This window comes from Solanum pennellii, chromosome 10 (assembly GCF_001406875.1).
Source record: "Solanum pennellii chromosome 10, SPENNV200".
Classification (NCBI taxonomy): domain Eukaryota; kingdom Viridiplantae; phylum Streptophyta; class Magnoliopsida; order Solanales; family Solanaceae; genus Solanum; species Solanum pennellii.
This window is the reverse complement of record NC_028646.1, coordinates 7,946,837-7,957,427: the sequence shown is the minus strand read 5'-3', so window position 1 is coordinate 7,957,427 and position 10,591 is coordinate 7,946,837. Positions and strand designations below refer to the sequence as shown.

General features: G+C 31.7%; 1 protein-coding gene across 1 annotated transcript; it reads left to right on the top strand.

Moving 5' to 3' along the window:
* The first annotated feature begins 524 nt into the window (after positions 1 to 524).
* LOC107032745 (protein FANTASTIC FOUR 1-like) lies at positions 525 to 920 on the top strand. The gene has a single exon (XM_015234310.1). The coding sequence runs from the start codon at positions 525 to 527 to the stop codon at positions 918 to 920; it is 396 nt and encodes a 131-aa protein (XP_015089796.1).
* Positions 921 to 10,591: the final 9,671 nt, after the last annotated feature.

Sequence of the window (10,591 nt, the reverse complement as noted above, 5' to 3'; positions counted from 1 at the left end):
TTTTTAATTTTACACCACAAGATTAAAGGATATTCTTATATGTTCATCCACAACACTCAAAAAAAAATCGATATGTCCTAATTTATGTGACATTTTTTTGTTTTTCGAGAGTCAATCAGTTTAAGTTTGAACGACAATTGCACATGAATCATTAAATTTTAAAATGAAATTTATATATTTGTAAACTACGTAAAAAGTTTTAACAATGACAATAATTTATAATTCAAAATATTTAAAAGATCTATGAAAATCTTATGGTAAAAAATAGATTTGTTTGAATTTCAAAATCATAAAAAATATAACATAAAATGGAACGGAGGAAGTAATTATTTTCTTAAATTTCGTGTCAAATCAAAATCTGACAAACAAATTGAAACGGAAAATATATATATATATATATAAATAAATATACTAATTCTTCTACATACTTGGTTATATCCTAATGCTTATAAGCTTGTACGAAAAAAAAGTGTCAAAAATTGCAAGAGAAGATGCTAGAGAGCATTTAGCCTATATGTAATATAATGTCTTGTACAGAGAGTTTAGGATTAGAGAGCTTTGATGAGAGAACAATAAATGATGAAAATAAGAAGAATATTGAAAATTTAAATGATCATGGTGTTAAATCATCTACCTCTTTCCCTAATTGTAACAAAACAATTAGTGTCAAGAAAAAAGAAAATAAATCATTTCCACCACCATTATCATCGTTAAACCAAGATGGAAAACCCATTTTCTCCCTAAAACCAACTAGAAAAGATGGAAAATTAGAGCTTAATGAGGTGAAAATGGATATTCCGTCATCGATCGTCGTTACTTCTCGTCAACGAGGCCGGTTGAGATTGAATCTCATTCCCGAACAAGAAGGAGAAGATAATGACAATGATAATAATAACGATGATCATGAAGATGTTATGTAGATGAACAATATAACTAGCGGAAGCTTCCAATAGAGTTCGAACAATCTATTATTTCGTTACATTATCATTTCAGAAGTCAATTGATAGTGTGTATAAAAATAATGTAAATAAAGAAAAAGGTTGTAGTTGGTTGAATGAACATAATATTTCTTTTTTCTTTTTAACTTTGTATATGTATTAGAAATATATATTTCTAGTTCTATAAAGAAATATATATTGTCTTTCTTTGCTTTACATTTTGAAATATATTTTTGATCTTATTAATAATAAAAAGAATTATTTACTATATAATTTTTAAATATTTTAATTGTAAATTTAAAAACGATTTAAAAATATTAGGTTGATTTAAACTTTTAAAAGAAAAGACCACGTAAATAAGGTGAATGACGATGGATACATTAGTTCTATATTCTATAAAATATACAATTGTAATCCAAACACTGCAAACAAACTATATATGGCTTTGTTAAGTTTAGAATCTATATATTTTTGTATTTCCTCCCTTTTATGTTACTTTATCTTTATATTAAAAATAGATTTATTTCATTTATTTACTTATTTTAATAAGTTAAATTAAAAAAGTATATATTATTTCATTCACGTCGACATAGTTTAACTAATTAAGCATGATGTTTAAATATGAGAAGAATTATAATTTTCTAAATTATTTTAAAAATAAATAAATTTTCAAATATCAAATAAGTGAGATGAACATGGATGAGATATCAATATTATCGTTAAATATTTGTTAAATAAAACAATATATTTTATTCTATTTTTAGATTAATCAATAGAAAGTGTATTATATAAGATAATTCAATATAATATAAACCAAAATAGAGAAAATGTTTATTTTCTAATATAATTCATATTAATAAATAACTATATTAAAATATTTTTAGAATAATGTAAAATAAAATGAGAATATCCAAAGATATTGCACTAATGTGCATGTTAGATATGGTTAATGATGTGTCTGCAATATTTCATTGAAAAGAGAGAAATGGATTACGTGACCCATGAATTTTTGTGCACTCGTATCCCAAAGTGATAAAATTCATGAACTCCTCTACTCCATCTGTCCAGATGGTCGTGGATTATTACATTAAGAAAGTATTAAAAAAATTCGGTCAGAAATTTGATCAGAATAATATTTTTAATGTTATTTTATTTTTTTAATTTTTTATCGTTTTAACTTTATATTTCTTGTTTTAAAAAGAATAATTTAATTTGACTTAAAATAGAGTTTAAGAAAAAAAAATTTTAATTTTATGGTTCTAAATTAAAAGTTATGTCAAATATATGAAATTGTCATTAATTTTGTAGTATTAACATGTCATGTGAAAAGTTAATTTTAAAGTGTTAAAAAAAATGTGTCATTCTTTTTCAAAAAAAGTAAAAAAAATATATAATCATTCTTTTTTAATAGGAGTACCTTTTAACTAAAAAGGAAAAAAAGATAATAAAAAAATATTATAGTTTTTAATTTTTTTTTGATAAACTCTGGCTAATTTTTCTGGTCATTTAGCTTTTTTTTAATAAAAATATTATATTGTTTTATATTTTTAACTTATTTTCTAGTATTTATATTTATTTATGAAATTTCAAGAAAATTTAGAAAAATGAATTAGTAAATTATATTCTTATTTATAATTTTCTTAAGCATTGTATAAAATAAAAATTAATCAATTAATTTGAAACAGAGAAAGTATCTATTAAGACCAAACCCTCTTCGTCATTTTTTTTTTCATTTTAAAGTAATAAATAAAATAAAACTTTATTATAATTTCTTTTAAAAGTAGTAAATAATTTTATTAGAGTTTTTCAAAATACAATAAATTTTTATATATTTTAAAATAACATTAAAAATGACTATTTTTCCTTATTTAGTTAGTTTTTTTAAAAAAAGAAAGCAGCATCTGTAAGAAAAAATTTCTTAATTAATTAGCTATTTTATTTATTGAATTCACTCTACTTTAAAATAATCATGTAATCTCTTTATCTTCATAGCCCTCTTCCTCTTTCTATTCACAACCCTCACCCCCTCTCTCTCTCTCCTCTTTTTCTTTTGTTGCACTTTTGATCCAGAACAACTTTATATGTCGTGGAGAACAAACTTAACCGATTAGAGGGGGAGTTAATTAAAGATAATAGGAAATTACATTTCAGTTTTAGTAGTTTAAATACTAATTTCATTAACTACAGTTTAGTTTAGTAATAGTTTTACTCTGTATTTATAGTCCTCTGACAGAGTTATTATTATCATTTAGTATTATGAGTCAGCTAGCACCCAAGAGAGGTCACTATCCTTGGACGGCTATATATTGTACTGAAAGGTTATCTTTCCTTTTTTATAAATGAAATTATTTAGTGTTATCTTAGCTAGCATCTTTTCCTATTTTTCCTTTTCTAGTTTATTTTATATCTTAGTTATCACTATTCCATTGAGATTTTCATTTGCAAAAGCTCAGTTTGCAACATTTGGTATCAAAGCACTCTCTTGAGCTCTGTGGATATTCAACTATGGCTAATGATATAACAGAGATCAACGCTATGTTTGATAGAATGACATTAGAGATGGCTAACTTCACTATGAGGCAAAACCATATCAAAGAACAACATGAGAAGGTCACAGATGCACTGTGTGAGTCTATCAACTCTACAACTAAGGAAAAGGGAAAAGGGGTACACAAGTAGTGAAGCTCCTGGTGATATTTGAAACCCCATGGTTTGGGTTATTACTGTCTCTACTGGTAACCCCCTCCCCGTCCCCCCCATGTTTCAATATCCTATGGGTTACCAATATCTGTCTGGGTAATATCACACCCCAACAGGAGGTCATTACCCTTAAACATCAAGGGGTTATGGAGGACATCAGTTTCCTATTAATCCGGGGCAGATTCGAACAATAGGCCAAAAAGATAGAGGTTTTGTTCACCCTATCCCTAACTCACATGTATCCCATGGTAGTGGATCTCTATGTCGACTTATAAAGGTAGATTTTCCTCGATTTGATGGGACCAATTTAAGTACTTGGGTGTATAAGGTAGACCAATTCATTTCTTATGATGACACCCCTTATACCCAAAAGGTGAGGGTGGCCGCCTACATTTTGATGATATTGCTATTAAATGGTGTCTCTTTTATATCAAATGTAGAGCAAACAAGTTATATCCCATTTGGGATTAGTATGTGTATGCTTTGGTGGACAGATTTGGTGGTGATTATGCGGATCCCAGGTGGGAGTTTAAGTTAGTGAGCAAGTAGGTTCAGTGAAAGAATACTAAAGAAAATTTGATAGGATTATAGACTATCTATACTGTCTGAGCATGCCATTAGTGAATTCATCACATAGCTGAAATTTGAGATTGGCTTCACTGTCAATTCTCACAGACCCTTACCTTGCCTCGAGCCTACCAGTTGGCTAGGAACATAGAATCTCAACTACATGCTCAAATAAAATTGACTAAAAGCTTGATGCCAGTGGGGGAAACCCTTAGCAGAAGGGGTATTCTCCACACATTAAGAGTAAGGGTATAGGGTTCAAAGCGGAACCACCAACAAGTTTCAATAGGGAGAGGGTAGAAGATTATCTCAATCTAAGTTGAATGAAAAGAGACAAAAGGGACTTTTTTTTCGGTGACGAAAAGTTTGTGCCAGGACAGAAATGTGCATCAAAAACTCAACTGCACTTACTGGAGGTGGAGGAGGATGTTGTGATCATCATAGATGATGTTCCCTAGGATGAAGAAATACAAGTGGGTAAAGAAGGAAGTCTGTGATATATCTCTCTGTGCTATTATCGGTGTGACTGTTTACCGGTGCTGCTTGCCGATGGCCCTTCGTTTACTTCTCTGGAGTCAACGATGCCACTTTTTCCGTCACGGAAAATGCTTGCTGTGCCCGGACACACCTTGAGAGTTACAGGATATTGTGATCAAGGCCTACTCAACATCTTATTGACCCTAGTAGCACCCTTAACTTCATAGAGGAAGAATTGGCTAAGAGGTGGGGACTACCAATCTAGACAGTAAATCCTCAACTTATCAATGTTGCAGATGGGGGAATGAGGCAAAATGTTGAAGCTTGCAAAGAGTTCAACTAGTTGATGGGAGGATCCACTTTCAAGGACGATTTTCTGCTTATTCCATTGGGATCATGTGATGTCATACAAAATGTTAATGACTCAAACCTCTAGGTGATCTTTACTTTGATTTCTAGAAGTTTATCATGAAGTATCAGTTACCAAGGAAGGGAATGCATGTTAACTGGAAAGGTGAAAGAGGTCAAGATTGTAGCCAAAAAATTGGGTAAGATGGTGTAGAATGTTAGTAAGTTATTCATGATCAAAGTAGTACCAAAAGCTATAAGAGCAGAAATTAATGTTGAGGGTTATCCTAAAATTTTGGCTCTCACAGAAGAATTCAGTCGACTATTTAATGAAACTAAAGGGCTACCACCTACCAGGGGATCCTTTGACCATAGAATTCCTCTAGTGGGAACTAATAATCTAGTAAATCATAGGTCTTATAGGTAGTAATCCAAGCAAAAAGATGTAATTGAAAAACTTGTGCAGGAACTACTGGATCAAGGTATTGTCCAAGCAAGTTTTAGTCCATATTCTTCACCGGTGGTGCTCATGGGGAAGAAAGATGGGTCATGGAGACTTTGTGTTGATTGTGAGGCTTTAAACAAAGCAACCATCAAGGACAAGTTCCCAATTCCAATCACTGAGGAATTGCTTGATGAGTTGGGGTCTAAGATCTTTTCTAAAATTGATTTAAGGTTAGGTTACCATTAACTCAAAATGGCCGAGGATGACATTCACAAGACAACTTTTGGGACTCATTCTAGACATTATGAGTAATTAATAATGTATTTTGGCCTAACTAATGTTCCATCCAGCTTTCAAAGTGTAATGAATCATGTATTTAAGGCTAATTTTAGGAAGTTTATTCTAGTGTACTTTGATGATATTTTGATGTTCAGCTTACAGAAGCATGTGAGACACTTAAAGTCAACGTTAAGTTATTACAACACAAATTGGTTGTCAGGAAGGAAAATTCACTTTCAGAGCTAATGGAGTAGAGTATTTAGGCTCTTTTATTTCTGCAAAGGGGGTGGCTACTGATCCAAAAAAAGTTAAAGAAATACGACAATTCCCTATTCTTGAAATGATCAAGTCACTAAGAAAGTTCCTCGGTGTATCTGGCTATTATCGGAGGTTCAACAAGAACTATGATATAATTAGTAGACCATTGAAAATTTTGCTTTAGAAAGGATTCAAATGGTCAGATAAGGCCACCAATGCTTTTGATTACTTAAATCAAGCACTAACTACTGCTCAGGTGTTGTCTATGCCAGTTAGTACATTGTTGTTCATTGTGGAAACTGATGCTTGTGACTTGGGTGTCGGGCCAAATCCAAGAAGGCCATCGTATAGCTTTCATTAGCAAGGAAAAATCTGGTAAGCACTTAATCCTTTTAATGTATGACAAGGAACTTCTGGCTTTAGCAGTGGTTGTGACTAATGAAATCAATATTTAATGGATTTGTGGTTACAATTGATGAGATACCTTCTAGATCAAAAGTTACATACTAGATTTCAAATGAAAGGGGTACCTAAACTTATGCAAAATGACTTTGAAATAGAGTACAAGAAAGGAAAGGAGAATAATGTTGCAGATGCTCTCTCCATAATGCTTATTCCTAAAGCATTAGTAGTTGTTGTTGCCCTTATAGACTCTTCACTGTTTGAAAGGACAAGAGATAGTTGGTCTAATGATGAAGGACAAACTAAATTAATTGAGGACCTCAAGGAACAATTAGAGGTTTACAAGGGATATTCTTACATTCAACAGCAATTGAGGAAGTATGGGAAACTAATGGTGGGTAAGGATGTCCAACTTAGAAGGGATCTGATTAGCAAGTGGCATGGTACAACATCTGGTTACCACTCTAGCATGGATAACACTTACAGAAGGTTGGTTGGATTGTTCTACTTGAAGGGCCTAAAGGAGGATGTGGTCAACTATATCAGATATTGTGAAGTTTGTCCAAAAAAAAGTGATTTTGCAACTTCTCTTGGCTTGTTGCAACCTCTGCAGATCCCCTCTTCAGCTTGGTCCAGTATCAGTATGGACTTTATTGAGGGATCACCCATGTCCAAGGGTAAAACTATTATTTTGGTGATAGTAAATAGGCTGACAAAATATGATCACTTCATAGCCTTAACTCATTTGTATAAGCATCTGTGACACAAGTGTTTTTGGATCAAGTTTATAGATTACATTGCATGCCTGAAATTTTGTTTCTTAATAGCAACCATATTTTCATTAGTAGGTTCTGGAAAGACTTGTTTGCAATCATGGTAGGTGGCTTAGTACATCAACTGCTTACCACCCGCAATCTGATGGTCAAATAGAGGCTATAAACAGAACATTGCAAACGTTTTTGAGGTGGTTTGTGCAGATAGCCAGCAGGATTGGGGCATGTATTATGCGTTGGCTGAGTGGTGGTATGACTCTACCTTTAATCCAACAATTCAAATGAGTCCCTACAAAGCTTTGTATGGGCAACCTCCACCTAATCATTTGCCATATCTACCAGGGGAGGATGAAGAGGTGGACAAGAGCTTGATTAATAGAGAGTTCAAGACTCAACTGTTGAAGTTTCATATGACTAGGGCTCGATATTGGATGTGTGATCTAGATAACAAAGGAAAGAGTGATAGACAATTTTCTGAAGGTGATTGGGTAAATCTCAAAAATCAGCCATATAGGCAGGTCACTCTATCCAATCAACCTTTCAACAAGTTATCTTCTTAGTATTATGGCCCTATTAAATAAGTCAGAAAATTGGAAGGCTGGCGTGCAGGTTACGCTTTCCTTCTCACGTTGCTTTGCACCCTACATTTCATGTTTCACAGCTTAAGCCTTCCTATGAGATACCTCAAAATTTCAATCATCCACCTATAATTGACATTGCTAGCCCTTATTGTGTGGATCCAATGGTGGTGTTGAACAGAAGGTTAATCAAGAGAGGAAACAAAGCAGTTGCTCAAGTCTTAGTAAACTGAAAGGATATGCAGCCTGAACAAGCTACATGGGAAGACTTAGCTGCAATTAAGCGGAGGTTTCCAACATTTATTCCTTGAGGACAAGGAAGTCTTTTTTTAAGGAGGAAGAAATGTTGCACTTTTGACCCACAACTACTTCATATGGTGTGGAGGAAAAACTTAACTGATTGGAGGGAAAGTTAGTTAAAGATTATAGGAAATTACATTTCAGTTTTAGTAGTTTGAATACTAATTTCATTAACTACAGTTAGTTCTGTAATAGTTTTACTTTACATTTTAGTCCTCAGAGTTATTATTTAGTACTATGAGTCAGCTAGCATCCAAGAGAGGTCACTATCCTTGGACGGCTATACATTGTACTTAAAGATTCTCTATCCTTTCTTATGAAAGAAATTATATAGCGTTATATTAGCTAGCTTCTTTTCCTGTTTTTCCTTTTCTAGTTAATTCTTATCTTAGTTATCACTATTTCATTGATATTTTCATTTGCAAAAGCCCATTTTGCAACAGGGGTTAAGGTAGGGTCTCTTCACTTTTTCTGCTCAATGGTGATAATGCTTAGAAGTAATTAGGAGTAGCAGATAGATGAACCGGATCGAATTTTGATGAATTGAGTTAAAATAGATTAGATCACAATTACCCATCTAAATATGGGTAAATATAAATTTGATCAAATATGACTTGGATAAATGATTATAACTCACAGTAATCTCCTAAAATTCAAAACATTACATTAAAACAAAATTGTTAATACCTCAACCTCATCATTTTTTGATAAAAAATCATTAAAAAAAAAGAAGTTTAATTTTTTCCTCTGTATCTCCACCTCTACCTCCCAAAAATAAAAATTCAAAAGGAAATTACTTTTTAAAAGAAAATATTTTCTCGCCCACCCCACCTCCAGGACACTCACCCTTTACCACACCGCCTATCACAAACCCAAAAAAAAAGTATAATAAAATAAATTCAGAATTTCAAAAAAAAAAAATAAACATATGTTTTTGCCCCCTCTACCCACCCCTGCCACATTTTTTTATTTTTTTACTTTCAAGAACAAATAGTGCAATTAGAAAATTTCGTTTTAAGTGGGTGACACATGAGTCTATGAATTTATATATTTACCAATTTAGTTCATATTTATGTGAGCTTAAATTTCATATTTCCCCAAGTTAAAACACATATTATCCATTTAAAAAGATAGTAGTGATTCATTTAATTTGATATGAGTTAAATAGACTCATTTCACTTATATTGATTGAAATTGCTACCCTTGGGAGCAATTGATAAATGTATCAATGTCATTTCACTTATATTAACTGAAATTGCTACCCTTAGGAGCAATTGATAAATATATCAATGCATATGTTGATATCAAATGTATAATCTTTAACGCCAAATACATGCATAAATTGATGAAATGTATCAATGTATATTTTGATTGGTCTGATACATAGACAGCCCCTCTCACTTGCCTCCAATTTTTATTTTGACACATCATTGTTCTATTTTAGCTTTTCAACCCTATTTATTGTGTATAATCTAAACATTAAATACTAATCCTTATATTTTCGTTATTCTTATTTATGCTCTTCAACCGCAATTTTGCATTTTAAATATCTACAATCATCCTTAATTTTCTAAAGAAAACGAAGTGGAAGAATAATAATAATTTTTTGTGAAGAAATAATATATATTCAGAGTGTCTCTGTATCTTTATGTGAAAGATAACAACAATATTAATAGTCCGCCAATTTTCTTTCTTAAGAAAATTATTGACAACCCAGTGAAATCAATCAAGTTTTAGATTTTCTTCTAGTAGTAGTGTTATTAAGAACGAATAAGATTATTTTTTCATATTGAAGATGGGTTCTTTTGCCCGTATTGAGTTGGATTAAAAATTAGAAATTGAGTATTTGAACTAAATCTCGTTAGTCGAAATGGTATGTAAAAAAAATATGTAGTGTTATTTAATTGAATATTTCACGCCATTTTTACATTCATCAACATGCACTAGATAATTTACCACGGATAATACTTTTGTATTTAAACGGTATATGAAAAATAAGGGGAAAAAAGGACAAGTCCCCTAGACTATGATTGAAATCTCAAAACACACCTTAACTAAACTAAGGTTCTATTACCCCCCTAAACTTATTTTTTTTGTAATTTTGTGCATCTTTTGGGCTTATGTGGCATCCAAATATCTCCCACGCGGTAAGCCAAAAAGGCGCACAAAACTACAAAAAATAAGTTTAGGGGGGTAATAGACCTTAGTTTAGTTAAGATGTGTGTCTAGAATTTCGATCATAATCTAGGGGGGTACTTGTGCATTTTCCCATAAATTGAAGGGTTGAAATAGAATAAAGTTGAGATGAAGTGTCAAAATAAAAATTAAGGGTAAGTTAGAGGAACTGTCATAAATTGGCACCAAAATAATCAAATTGTTCTTCTAGCCAAGCCCAAATAATTATTGTACAATTGTTTTTCAATTACATGAAATTAAAATCAAACCAAAATGATTGAAGTGAAGAGTTTGGGGTTGTTCTAAGGATGTGTTTGGTATGAAGGCAAACATTTTCTTGAAAATGTTTTC

Excerpts from the sequence above, each read along its gene's own strand:
- LOC107032745 (XM_015234310.1), top strand. The coding sequence starts at position 525 with ATGTCTTGTACAGAGAGTTTAGGATTAGAGAGCTTTGATGAGAGAACA.